We start from the raw sequence: 14,900 nt of genomic DNA, 5'->3' as shown, positions 1-14,900 counted from the left end.
TTTCACAAGGAATTCTCATGGAGCCACATCTTCTCTCTCTCAGGAATACTGTGTTGTTTTGGTGGAAATGAAGGAAAGACTGCTGTGAAAGCAAAAGAGAGAGCAGATGTCACCCTACAGACAGGAGAAAGTCCAAGTAATGCCAAGATAATATGGACTTTTGGAGCCGAAAATCCAAACATGCGACTTGCCACCATAAAGAAGAGAGTGGTGAAGAGTGACTATGATGCGCGTTTTAAAGACAGACTGCAGCTGGACAGTCAGACTGGAGCTTTGACCATCACACAGCTCAGCGTCCAGGACTCAGGCATCTACAAGTGGCAGGCCATCAGCGACACCATCTTATGGAAGCAGTTTAACCTGACTGTTTATTGTAAGTACATCCGCTCACTCGCGTCACTAGACCTTGAAAACAATTTAATAAAAAGGCAACATTTTTTTCCCACACTGATTCATGAAAAGATGCACAACAACTCCTTACTGCTGCTCTGTTTAGATACATTAGCCTCCATCTCACCTCATTTCTAGCATTCTCCTCTGTTACAAAGGCCCTCTGCATGTCCTCCTTCACTACATTCATGAACCTTCTGGTAAATGGACTGATTCTTATACAGCGCTTTTCTACTCTCCCTGTATACAACATGCCTCATTCACCCATGCACTTCCAAACACAAGTGCAAACTAAACTACCTTCACACACATTCATACTCCAATGAACACATCGGAGGGCAACTTGGGGTTAGTATCTTGCCAGGGATATGCAGACTGGGGAAGCCAGGGATCGAACCACCAACCTTCTAATTAGTAGCTGACCTGCTCTACCACCTGAGCCACAGCCATGTGCTCGTCCTCTTTTCCTCATACCACACAGCTTCAAATCCTCTTTTTGTTAGTGCCTGATAGGTTTGTAGCTTGTACCTATCCGCTGGAACGTTGAAGACAATATAGTTACACTGCAAAGCAAGACACAAGCAGGCTGGTTTTACTCATGCATGAGGGAAAGCTGGCTGGAGCCGAGTGTCGTTCCACCACTTGACCTCCGTCAGACTCTCAGCCAGGCTCCCCATAGCACTCCTTTTATTGTGGTTACATGAATATGCATAGGGTCATTAACATATGACATCTTACATAGGTATACATGTGAACAAAGAATACTGTGTGTGTGTGTGTGTGTGTGTGTGTGTGTGTGTGTGTGTGTGTGTGTGGTGTCCAGATGTGACCCTGTGAAGACTCCCCAAAGCTGGTGCCAGGAGTCTAGCGGTCCATCTGAACAAAAGGCTCTTATACTTAAACAGATATACGTGTGCTTGCTATACCATAAATCAATAAGAAAAGATACGACCTCTCCTAGGAGGTGTGATCTACGCCGGAACACTCTGTAGAGGGAGTGAACGCACTCCCCCTTCATGCTACACAGAGCTGTTACAGACCTCCTAGGATGAGACATTCTTTCAATCTACAAATGGTTATACACTTCTAAGCATATGTGGGTAAATGTTTCTAAGCATAAATGACAATCAACAATACAAATCTAACATTTCCCCCCTTATTGACCTTTATGCTAGAAAAATTCCCAGTTATGCATACCTCATGACTGACAGTTTTAATGCAAACATTTTTATACTCAGCATATGTCAAATCACCCTAAATTACTGTAAAAGTACACAGTTTAACAAATGTATTAGCAGTTATCCCATTCCTCATTAATCTCATCCAATGGCAACCTGCATCCTACAAGCAAACAAAGAAATTGTTAATTTAATAGTGAAAATAAGAAAGTAACATTTTCAAAAACATCTCAGCTTGGTGATGCTTCCTCCGGGTGTGCAAATCACATGTCTCTCTGCAGAGTGGTTTGAGTTCTGCAGGGCGTCATGAATGTCTCTTCCAGTTGTTTCCATCATTGTCCATAGGACCAGAGTCCAAATGTATGTAGAATAAACATTCAAACATACCAGTTAGTTTTGTTGTTTGTCAACATGGGTCTCAGCTATTTCCAAAGCTGCAGACCTCATAGGAAACTGCTGTTATCACCACCATCCTTAGACTCCCTCTGCGTTGTCGATGGAGCTTGGCACGCTCCCCTCATCCTTCAGGTGCCCGTCTGTTGTCCACAATCTCCTCTGTTGGCCTCTGGAAACCCCCCGTGGCACAGCTCTCTGTCCAACGCAGTTTCATGGTCCTTGCTGTGGCTCCAAAGTCTGATCTCATGATGGGCCCCAACCAGCTCGACCTTTGACCTCAACCACTGCCTGGGCTGTCAGCTATGCCTGGAATGGTTCTTGCTTCTCACTGGCCTCTTAAGATTTCTCAGGAGATTACTGCTGCACCTGTATTTCCTTGCTAGGAGGGAAAACTTCTATTTGGAGAGCATGTCAACAATCATCAAACAACATTCTTTAGTTCAGTGAACTTCACTTATAGGCCATCAAAGCCTCATCTGAACATGGATGCACCACTTGCATAGGTTTAATACCTGTAAATAAACTGTTAATCACACAAATCACTGCAACAATAATAGAAAACATTGTTTAATAAAAAACATTGTTAATCCTTGGACCCCTCCTCTTGACGCATGGACACACCCATGCGTCAACTCACCAAACCTGGATTCCTGTCTTAAAGAAAAAGATTAGCTAGATCATATCCCAGGCAACATCAGGGCATCTCCTCCCCAGGAGCAGCACCACCCTGGACCTATAATCCTGCAACAAAAATGCTAGTGTGTTTTGCATATTAAGTTTGCTTAACACCGGGCTCTCCCAGGAGCCTGCATACACACCATCATGGCCTGGAAAACAAGATCTGGAAGTGAAATCAAACTACATACCTGTAAACAATTGTATCATAAGAACAAGAAGCATTCAACATCAGCAAGACAAGTGTCATGTGCAGGTTTTCTCAAATCAGTAAACTACAATTATTTTCATAAGTCGCCTCAGACATGGATCATCCCATGTACTCAGTCAACATTAACGTAATCAGTGACTGCTCTTAAGCAAAGTCACTCCACTCATATATTATTTATGGGCTCAAGAGTGGCCAGCAAATGAGCCCATATTAACTATTCCATAACACCGCATCTCTTATTTGTTTGTCTCATGTCACTTGTCCGCTTCTGCTGAATCTTGTACATGCAGTCTCAAAAAACAAACATTAGCAATATACATTGACTATCCTGGTGGGCAGGCGTCGGCCAACCACATTCCAGAGGTGCCATAAAAACACCATAAAATCAACCATCCATTGCTGTGGAAAATATGTTATTCATATCATCAAAGTAACCGTCACATTTTCCCAAAAACACAATGTAACAGCATCACTACTCATAACCGGTAAACACAGTTTTCCTCACACATAAACCCAGAAATCCTGTAGTAGGAAAAAACATCAACCAGTTGTCCTGGTATAAATCGCATCATCAATTCACATGAAGAACTGGCATGCTGTAAGAAAAGAAAATGCAAATATTAGCGCTTGCGCAGGCGTATGCATACTTTGTCACAGCTCCCTCTGTGAGCAACACAAGCCTATGAATAACACACCTGATAAATGCACAGACACAGAAAATGGCATTTAAAAGGTTAAATCATCATGCAACCTCGAGTGTTGCTGTCATCTTTCTGCTCCTGTAAAAGGAAACACATGGGTTCATCTGCACCTTTGTCAGGTGGGGGTTAACTTCACACAATCATGTTCAGTCAGTCAGTCAGTTATTTTAAAATTCTTACTCATTCAGCCAGTGGTTCCTTCTTTTGCTAATTGTGGAAATTATCATCGCATTCGTTTCCACGCTCAGCAAAACAACGTTATTTCAAAAAGAAAAATAATTTAGACTGGATTTCCTCGTTGAATCCTTTTTGGGGGGGACTCTCATTTCCTAATTGTCCCAAATAAGTGGCTTTCTCCTGAACCCATTTTAAATGTGGAGAAACTCACTTGCAACAATTTTCTTGACGATGTGTAACGCTTTTAATTCCCGACTTGCAGATCTGCTCAAAGAAAAGAAATTCACAAGCAAAAATCAGTACTTGTTCAAAAATGAAAAATAAAAAATAACAGAGATTATCAAACCAAACTCTCAGTGCACTGTGAAAGTATCAAAATAAAAAGGCCTTGTTAAGTCATGACACAAACTCCTCATCATCTTCACAACAGGAGAAGAATCATCAGCTAGATTCACTCCAAACCAACCATCAACTGCACAACACACAACATAACCCTAATGTCATATTAGCTATGAGTTTAATCACCCGGTCTGTGCTCTTCACTCATTTAAGCCACAGATCTATTTTATTCAATTTTTCCTTTTTCCCTTCATCATAAAACATGTGACATGCTGTCATGCACTTCACAAAAGACGTTTGTTCTGACGTATTCAGAGTTGTGTATCTAAATACAGGATTCACTCGCACATCAAAACAGGAAACTCAGTGTTTTAGAGTCTCCACTCAACACACAACAAACTCCAACACATCCCATTCACTCGTACTAGAATTCAGTCACCTTTCATTAATCTAAGAACGATCAACTAATTTGAATCAGCTATTAACCCACTAGGATGACAGGACAACAGAAATGCATGTTCAAAATGTTATCACTAAAAGAGAATTTCCCTCATACAGTAAATCACTTGTGCTGCATCAATCAAGCAGGAAGCTTCTCCCAATTTACTATATTAATAACTAAATTTATTGTCTGATCACTGGTTGGTCAAACCAGGATCTTTTTTCCCACAAAAGTTAAACTGTTGTCCTGCAACCTAGAGAGTCAATTTTTTTTATTGGATAAATTCAGTATTTGATAACAAGTGTCTGCTAAATTGACACTATTTTAACACTGATGAAAGATAACAAGCATGTCTGTGGAGCTGCATCTCCAACAGAGCATGTTCTGTGCTATGAGTTCCACTGGTCTTTGCATCACACGAGGTGACTTGGACAAGATGATAAACAGACTCACGCTTAAAATGTCTAATCTTCATGAGTTATTTTGTGTTTGTATTAGTAGGGTTAAGGCATGTTCTGTGTGATTTTGTATATGTTTGTATATGTTTCAGACTCCTTCACAATTTTCCAACTTAAGCAGTCAGTTTTCTTTTCCCCCAGGTTTGCTAACCCAAATTTTGATTTCCCACATTAAATAATTCCTATGTGTTCTCACCTAGTCTTCTCACTCTGTCCTCTCACTCTTTTGTCCTCTCCCACTTCAACAGTCCCGGCAGTTCTCCTTCAGCTTTGTCCTGTGTTCCACTGTCTCTTCTTGCCATTTTACTCCACAGGTGGCAAATGTCAAACTCCAACTGTTCAGTTCTCCTCAAACGTTTTCTTCACATGCACAGTGAAGTTTCAGCTTGTTGTAGACACAGTGCCATTCATCCGATCAGTCAGGATGATGGGTTTGCTCTTCTTCTCTGATGCTGTTTGTCCACATTGCTGCTGCTTTACTGGGACTCTTTGCTCAGGACTTGCTGCTGTCTTTATCTGCCATGTTATTGCTCTTTGGAGCTGCATTCCTTGTCTTCAGGGAGGAGTGAGCACTTGCTTGTGAGGTTGAGAGACACATACACATTGCGCTGTAATAAGTCAGCCAGAAACTTGGCCTGCACGTTTCCAATGATGTTAAACTATAACTTTCTTCCGACCGCTGCATGTGGAAAATTGATTCAGGTCTGCTTTTCACCTGAAAGTGACAAACTAAGACATGTTCATTATTATCATCGCTGCTTAATCAACACACATCTCTCTCTCTCTCTCTGTCTGTGTTTGTGTGAACAATCCTTTCTTAAAAGCAGAAAATGACATTGTAGTTGTTTTTCGGCTGATCAACACGAAACCTTTTTCCCATGATTATTTTTCTTCGTCTACAATGTAATTTGTCTCTTTTTCACTCTTTTTTTTTCCCCGTTACAATAGCTGGTGACCTGCAGAATCACCGCTCTCACTCACAATCAAAGGCAATTACTTTTGCACAGTGCACAAAAACACTGTGATGTCAGACACATTCACACTCACTTTTTCATCTGCATAAATAAATCACGTGGCTGGTGATATGTGCCATGGTAATCCATAAGCATGATCACACGTTTATTTAATTATTTTCGACCCAACAAAACAAATAAACAAAAACATGATGCTGATGTTATGAACACTCTACACACAAGTCAAGATGCAGGAAAACTGCTCACGGAAACGCTGCACACTCCCTGTTTCCCCCTCTTTGAGTAGTTCCCAGACAGCTCTTGATCTGATAACGTGTAGCTTGCTCATCAGCTCAGAAAAAAAACTGCAACGCAACATCACACAGTAGTTGCATGCTCTGCCCACAGAGCTGTGTTGTTCATATTCAACACAGCTCCTCCATCATGTACTTTTAGATGTTTCATACAGGGTTCAGCATATTAGTTGTTTTCACAGGTGTGCTCCATATCTCAACAATGGCTCATAACAAGACGACAGTCTTTCACACAGGTCAAGTGCCTCTATGCACTTCATTAGTTTAAATATTTATCTATATCACTTCACCTCACATGTCATTGTACTGAATTTAAGCAACCACAAGCTTAATGTAGATTACTTTTAACAACTATCCACCTCAATTAAATCTATGGTCTGGCACACAGGCTGCTGTCGATCAGGGCAAGCTAAAGAATAAACATTGTGTCAGCAAGGGGTGGGGGGAAAGCCATTCACCAGAGCATATCTTAAGTGCTGCTGATGTGGGCTGGCCTTCTCCACAGCTCTCCAAGGCTGGTGTGTTTTCTGAAAACTTCTAACATTTGAATCTCTTCCATTTATAAGCCTGCGATTAACCGCACGGCTCAGGTCCGCGTGACCGCGCTCGCGTGAACCCGCGCAGCTGTGGAGCCGTCGCTCTCTCTCTTTTTTACATAAATACTTTGTGCTGCCAGGAGCAAAGTCCAGCACAAACGTCTATCTCCCTCCGACTCACTCTTGGTTGCTTAGAAAACCAATGATAACAACAACAGTCGGTGTCACAGACCACATGTTCTGCAACGCACACACTCACACAACAACAACAACAACAACGACGACGACAATGACAACAACACAAAATAGGCCTACTGTCCAGCACAATCTGGACCCCGCGGAACTTCTCAACACCCCACTGAGCGGTGGAGAACTCACTACAGTACCCCACACAGCGGTCTGTATTTCGCCCCACTAAGACGGCGAACAAAAAAAAGTTCGAACTGCGCAACTCTGCGACTTAATGCTTCTGTACAAAAAACCCCACTGAGCGGCTTTGTACATCGCCCCACTTAGATGGCGAATTTTAGCCCCACTGAGCGGCCACGGACAACGCCCCACTGAGCGGCGAAGACGTACAGTTATAGAGTTGGACTCTAAACTTACTTGGTGTTGCTTAGCGTGTAATATCAGCCTCGAATCCCGCCGATCGCCATTCATCGAGGAGAAAGGACAGACAGCGAATCCACAGGAACTTCCTGGCTGACGTCAGTCTTTCCGCGTGCCTCTTCTCCCCCCGGTGAATGTCGACTCCAGGGATCCGGCTCGAAGGACCAATTAATGATAGGTTTGTAGCTTGTACCTATCCGCTGGAACGTTGAAGACAATATAGTTACACTGCAAAGCAAGACACAAGCAGGCTGGTTTTACTCATGCATGAGGGAAAGCTGGCTGGAGCCGAGTGTCGTTCCACCACTTGACCTCCGTCAGACTCTCAGCCAGGCTCCCCATAGCACTCCTTTTATTGTGGTTACATGAATATGCATAGGGTCATTAACATATGACATCTTACATAGGTATACATGTGAACAAAGAATACTGTGTGTGTGTGTGTGTGTGTGTGTGTGTGTGTGTGTGTGTGTGTGTGTGTGTGGTGTCCAGATGTGACCCTGTGAAGACTCCCCAAAGCTGGTGCCAGGAGTCTAGCGGTCCATCTGAACAAAAGGCTCTTATACTTAAACAGATATACGTGTGCTTGCTATACCATAAATCAATAAGAAAAGATACGACCTCTCCTAGGAGGTGTGATCTACGCCGGAACACTCTGTAGAGGGAGTGAACGCACTCCCCCTTCATGCTACACAGAGCTGTTACAGACCTCCTAGGATGAGACATTCTTTCAATCTACAAATGGTTATACACTTCTAAGCATATGTGGGTAAATGTTTCTAAGCATAAATGACAATCAACAATACAAATCTAACAGTGCCTGTCTCCGAACCATGCATCATAGCAGGTCTCATTCCCCTTTCACTCTTGCTGTTACCATTCTTTCACAAATCAGTCGGAGACTTGCCTCCACCCATTCCACCATGCCTGCACTCTCTTCTTCACCTCTCTTGTGCATTCACAGTTCCTTTACATTCCTGTTACTTAAACTCATCTACCTTTGCTATCTCTACTCCTCGAACTTTCACTTTTCCAACTGTGTCCTTCTCATTCACACACATGCTTCCACTGAATTTTTTTCTCTTTCCCCTCCGCTTGTCCTTTAATGGCACCAGCGAGACAGCACAGCAGTAAGGCAGCACAGCAGTAAGGCAGCACAGCAGCGAGGCGTCTGGCAGGAGAACGAACAATAGTCTTTTTTAAGGCTACTGCAGAAGGAGATATTCCCCGCTAGCTCACCCAAGCTTGCTTTCTGGCACAGCTACAAGCCACGTGAGCTCATAGCCCCTCCCGCTAGGATGTACTACCACAGTCGACTGTCGTAAAGCAGCCGCAAACCAATAGCAAGTAAAAAAAAACTCAAAATCATTGAAGAACATTTTATAACACCCAATATAGATATATACATATATACTGAATATCACACAATATCAGATAACCAAATTAACACTGGGTTACATCCACCCCTGCTTAAAGTGTGACGTCCCCGTCACTATCACCCGACAGAGATTGCACTAACCCAGCAATCTGTTGTTGTAATGACAGGAAAAAGTTATTGAGCAATGCAAGTGTCATCGGCAGCCGTGGCTCTCTACCAAACATCAGAAGGAAGGGCGCTTCTCCAGTTGCGTCATGTTTTGTACAGTTATAAGCATGTACAAGGGGGCGAACATACTTCCTCCACTCCTCTTCTTTTTTTTTCCTTTTCCTCCAGTTGCTCTCTGGTACAAGCATCCAGTGCTGTGGGAGGGTGCCAGAAGGCCTGCCGTTACCGTCAACTACCTCCTGCAGCAACGTCTGGAGTCTGCGCAAGTAATCAGATGCCTTTTCTCCACTATTCTGATGAGTCTCTAGGTACTGGATATACAGCTCTTCACCTCCAGTGACATTGCCATAAGCCTTGTCGAGCTCATCCAGGTAGTCTTTTGGTGGTGCTTGAGACCCAATAGAAAGGGCTACATTCAAAGCAGGGCTAGCCAAGCTATCGAGGAAAACACGGCGCTGCTGCCCTTCGGAAAGGGTAGAGTCATTTAGTACCTGTTTAACTCTAAGTCGTCATACCCTGTACTCTACCTCATTAGGGGGTTTTGGAGAATTTCCTGAAAATGAGCGGAGCTCAAAAGCAGAGGGAGTATGCATGGGCGAGTCATGTTTTACAATGTGCTCCACGATAACTCTCTGAACCTCCGCTGGCACAGGATCAACAAGCAGGGAGTCCGCATCAAGTGCCTGTTTAGCCTTGGGCACATGGCCATCATCACAGGCGGCAGTTGACCTGGGACCGGGTGTGGACTGAGTTTTAACTCCCAAGGTAGGAGTTGAGGTAGCTAACCCCTTATATGTATCATTTTTCCCACACATGTGGCTCACTGCAGCCTGATTTAAAGTCATGGGGCTCACATTATATGCTAATGCCAGTTCGTTCACTTGTTCTCTGAAACTAGCAGTCACATCATCAATTGCTCGAGCGAGGGGGACCACATCATGCGCCAGGTGAAAACTGTCAGGTCCCTGAGGACAGTACTCATCTATCTGAATAACCTCCCAACACTCCCCATCTGCTGAATGTTCTCCATCTAAGAGCATTGGGGTAATGCACTCCATGAACTGACACAAAATCGTGTCAGGGAGACTATCTATTTGTTGAATTTTGACAACGAGATCCAGCAAAGCAAATGCTCTTTGCACCTCTTGTAGTTTAATCTTGGCTTTAGCCCCTTTTAACAAAACAGTGTACTCTGGATCAAAACCATACCTGTCACAAAACTCCATTGTCTCTCTCTGCAAAGCAGTCGATGAATTCACAGATGTCTGTGCATGTGCTTCAGGATAAAGTTAGTGATGCGCTCAAGTCCCTGTTCGGGCGCCAATTTTTCCTACTACTTTTAGTTGTAACCAATACGTCTACTCACCAAAGAATGAGTGAAGCAATATGGATAACAGCAGAGGACAATTTATTTAGGGTCTGATGGCAATTTACCATCGGTGTCCAGCACTTTAAAGGATTGGATGGACTGGAGCACATCTGTCCTTAACATACCCTCTTAAACATCAGCTTGACACTGATACATCAAAGGAAACTTAACAGACTTTAAGTGCAAATGTTTCAACCTGAACAACTTAAAACTTCTTTGGGATACAATGTAAATAAAGACAAGAAGAAGAAAAATATTTCCATCAATAGTCACTTCTCTTAACCAGGAGACAAGTGAATATATTATGTAAAGAGTCCTTTTTCTCAGTCCTGGGGTTGTAACACCACAACCTCCTCAGTCCGTAATCAGAGAGTGTCTATTTGACAATAACCAAAATGTCTTTGGATAGTCTTTGTGAATGCAAAAAGAAAAAAAAAACAATGATGTTAGCTGGCCAGCAAAATAAAGAGAGTGTATGGCACTGAGTGCGGGCGTGTGTGTGAGTACTTCGGTCCAAATAATCGAAGTCCGGATGGATGAATGGATGGCAGCCGCTTGTCCTTTAATGGCACCAGCGAGACAGCACAGCAGTAAGGCAGCACAGCAGCGAGGCGTCTGGCAGGAGAACGAACAATAGTCTTTTTTAAGGCTACTGCAGAAGGAGATATTCCCCGCTAGCTCACCCAAGCTTGCTCTCTGGCACAGCTACAAGCCACGTGAGCTCATAGCCCCTCCCGCTAGGATGTACTACCACAGTCGACTGTCGTAAAGCAGCCGCAAACCAATAGCAAGTAAAAAAAAACTCAAAATCATTGAAGAACATTTTATAACACCCAATATAGATATATACATATATACTGAATATCACACAATATCAGATAACCAAATTAACACTGGGTTACATGAGCATAGCTCCTTCATGTGCATAGCTCTTCATGAGCATAGCTACTTCATGAGCATAGCTACTTCATGTGCATAGCTACTTCATGCGCATAGCTACTTCATGTGCATAGCTCTTCATGAGCATAGCTACTTCATGTGCTCCATGAAGTAGCCAGCGAGGTTCAGAATCATTTTCAAGGTCCTCGTGTTTCTCTACAAAGTCCTTCATGGTTTGGCTCATTCCTACATTTCCGACTTCAGCTTCCAGGTCCCTCCAGTCAGCTGATCATATGCTTCTAACTGTCATGTGCTCCAGATTTAAACTCAGAGGAGACTTCTCTGTGATTGCCCACAGTCAAATCTGCTCCCTCCATTCAGTCTTTAAAAACTTGAAACTTATTTTTACACACTGGCATTTGGGTCTGATTGCTCATTGTGTTTCCTGTGTCTTTTTCAGTCATGGTTAGATCTATTTACTTATTTCCCTGTTCCCTCCTTTTTTATTTCCTGACTTTTATTAGACGCTTTGATCAACCTGAGTTTTTTAAATGTTTTTTTTAAAATGTGCTTTGTAAATACATTTGAGCTTTAGTTTACTCGATTAAAGAGCTATTTTCAATTAATCATAGTAATCACAATTACATTTTGTGTCAAGAAAGAGTTGGGAGAGCTACTCTATATTTAAACAGTTTTGTTTATATCCCTTTGCTCTGTTTGCAGAGTATCTATGAGCCCACAGCTACAGTTAGTAAAGTCATAGACTTCATCAGTATGATAACTCTGTCAGCACTTATCAAATCACATCAATCATATTTTCACTCTCTTTCCTTCATCAGGTTCTCTTGGTACTCCCTCCATTACAGTCAGATCGTCTTTCATTAACAAAAGCTGTTCCGCAGTCACAGTGGAGTGCTCAGTGCACAACAGCCAAGACCTGGTCCTGTCCTGGTACAGACAGGAGGGAAGATTGACAAATGTTAGCAGTCCTGATCTGTCCTCCAATCTGTATCTCACTCTGGAAATAGAATCCCATGACAGCAGCAGTTACAGCTGTGTAGCTGAAAACCCTGTTGAAAAAAAGGTGACCAAACTATCAGGAGAAGACACAGCTATTAAGATGGGGTCTGGAGGTAAGATGGTGATAAATCATTTTCACCTTTATTAAACTAGAACTATTATTTTTTTGTTTATCACAGTCTTATGATTAAAGAATATCTAAGCCCCAAGCTCTTCTCTCCCCCCCAAGAGTCCAGGAGCTGGTGTCAGACTGAATCTACAGTAAGACTGGTTATCTCTACTGTCTTTGGCATGGCCTTGATTATTCTTGTTGTGGACCACATCAGACTCCGAAGATGAACCACATGTGCACCGAAGTTTTTCTCAAGCTTCACAAAATGCAGTGTGTCAACCAGTGTTGGTCAAGTTACTTGAAAAAAGTAATCAGTAACTAATTACTGATTACTTCCCCAAAAAAGTAATCCCATTACTTTACTGATTACTTATTTTCTAAAGTGATAGATCTTTCAGCCCAATTCTACTTTTTCTACATAATCCATCATACAAAATGTAATCAAATGGAAAAGTCCCTTTTTAAAACTTGTTTTATTAGTTTTAATCTTTTAACTTTATGCATCAAGCAAAAATGTAATTATATGCAACATTCTCTGACTGGAAGAAATTAGTTTAATATTTAAACCTATTTTCTGCACATTCCAGCACATAAAATAATTTTTTTGTGTGTGTTTACACTCACTCTTTCAAATAGATGCAAGTAAAACACAGCAGAAAATAAATAGTCAAAGACTACACTGTTAAAAAAAACATCTTAAAAAAACGGTGATATTCTGGCAGCTGGGGCGCCAAAATACGACCGTAAAATAACAGAAAATAACTGTCCCATAAAAATACAGTTATTTTCAGTGATGAAAATAGAGTTTGTTGCCCTAAGTTCACATGGGATTCTGCCTTTTCCAAGTGCTTTTAGACATTAAGGCTGGCTGTAGCTCAGGTGGCAGAGCAGGTCAGCCACTAATCAGAAGGTCGGTGGTTCAATCCCAGGCTGCCCCCTGCCTGCATGCCAAATATCCTTGGGCAAGATACTAACCCCATGTTGGCCTACTGGTGGTGGTCAGAGGGCCCGGTGGCGCCAGTGTCCGGCAGCCTCGCCTCTGTCACTGCGCCCCAGGGCAGCTGTGGCTACAAAGTAGCTGCCATCACCAGTGTGTGAATGGGTGGATGACTGGATGTAGTGTGAAGCGCTTTGGGGTCCTTAGGGACTAGAAAAGCACTATACAAATGCAGGCCATTAAATTAGGAACATTTTTACGTGATCAAACAATGAAATTACCTATAAACAAGGTCACTGAATGTGGCAATATGAATCATACTACGTAAATGTACAGAAATATACAGTTAACAGTTGGTTTCAATAATAATTGATTGCATGCCCTGGGACAGAGGCGAGGCTGCCATATCGCACCATCGGCCCCTTTGGCCATCACTAGTAGGCGGTAGGTGAAGAGTCTTGACCACGGACACAACGACGGAGAGTGTCCGAGCCGGGGCTCGAACCAGCAATTTTCTGATCACAAGGCGAACTGCCAACTCTTGAGCCACGAACGGCCTAACTAGCAATGATAATAATACTTATGTGATGTAACACAAGCTTATAGGGCTCATGTTATATACTTTTCCATAGCATTACATTTGAATTCAACAGTTCAATCTTTCAAATAACGGACAGATATTTGTGAAATCATGATACCTTTGTGAATCTGTATCTAAATATGCATATGTACAGACATTTAACAATCATGACAATTGTTTTATTACATTACAGATTTAACGTTGATTTACATTCAAAATGTGAAGTCAAAGTCTACTTACATAACTTTAATGATATTCTAGAAGAACAGAAGATTACTGTGAAATGCAGTAAAATACCTTCATATTAGGGGTTTTTTCCTACGGTCGCAGCCATACCCGCGACCTTGTTGTTAGTTCACATTCATTGGCCGATGCTTAGCGTCATGTTATTTATATTAATTGCAATTCCTACCTCTACATTTATTTTTCAAAATGTATAATTAGCACAGCGTGTCCGTGCAATGTTTTACATTGTGGCATGCAGAGAAATCTTAACAACGAAGCTCACAGAGAGAGATTGAGCTTGTTATTTAACCCCAAGCTGATAGGGGGAGCTCTTTATTAAAACACTTGCCGGTGTTACAATGTGCCTCAAGCTTCAACAACAGCACAACAGAAGTCACTCATGGTACAGCACTCTCTCTACAAAATAACAACTGTCAGTGACGCTGCACCACGGCGTAAACACAACAATCAAGATAACAGTTAAAAGTAACGTAACCATAAACAACAAAACAAGAACATCCAAACAGCAGCACATGTCCCAAGGCATGATGGGAGACATTTCTGGATGTATTTTTACAATCTAAATATGCATATGTACAACAAAATATATTTAACAAACAAGTAAATTGTTTAATCTCATCTCTGATTTTTGCGGATGATGTGGTTCTGTTGGCTTCATCGGGTGAGGGCCTCCAGCTCGCACTGGAGCGGTTCGCAGCCGAGTGTAACGCAGCGGGAATGAGGATCAGCACCTCCAAATCTGAGGCCATGGTTCTCAGCCGGAAAAGGGTGGAGTGCCCACTCCGGGTCGGGGATGAGTTCCTGCCCCAAGTGGAGGAGTTTAAGTATCTCG

At 42.4% G+C, this 14,900-nt stretch overlaps 2 protein-coding genes across 4 annotated transcripts in view; one reads left to right on the top strand and one right to left on the bottom strand.

The window, feature by feature from the left end:
• Positions 1-14,900, top strand: part of LOC105941465 (CD48 antigen) — a 36,615-nt gene that overhangs the window by 21,121 nt on the left and 594 nt on the right. The window contains exons 2-4 of the mRNA XM_012925032.3: positions 44-373; positions 12,013-12,306; positions 12,423-14,900. The exon at positions 12,423-14,900 is cut by the window's right edge and continues 594 nt beyond it. Of these exons, the coding sequence (XP_012780486.1) occupies positions 44-373; positions 12,013-12,306; positions 12,423-12,532 (734 nt within the window). The 3' untranslated portion in view covers positions 12,533-14,900. The remainder of the gene's footprint in view (positions 1-43; positions 374-12,012; positions 12,307-12,422) is intronic.
• LOC106675821 (fibrocystin-L-like) overlaps positions 10,499-14,900 on the bottom strand; it is a 33,509-nt gene continuing 29,107 nt past the window's right edge. For all 3 annotated transcript variants that reach the window (XM_076884505.1, XM_023154073.3, XM_076884506.1), the window contains one exon: positions 10,499-10,909. In XM_076884505.1, coding sequence (XP_076740620.1) covers positions 10,741-10,909 — 169 coding nt within the window. In that variant the 3' untranslated portion in view covers positions 10,499-10,740. The remainder of the gene's footprint in view (positions 10,910-14,900) is intronic.

Source organism: Maylandia zebra, linkage group LG6 (genome assembly GCF_041146795.1).
Source record: "Maylandia zebra isolate NMK-2024a linkage group LG6, Mzebra_GT3a, whole genome shotgun sequence".
In the NCBI taxonomy this organism is placed as follows: Eukaryota; Metazoa; Chordata; class Actinopteri; order Cichliformes; family Cichlidae; genus Maylandia; species Maylandia zebra.
Note: the sequence above shows the minus strand (reverse complement) of the source record. Positions and strands in the feature narration are given on the sequence as shown.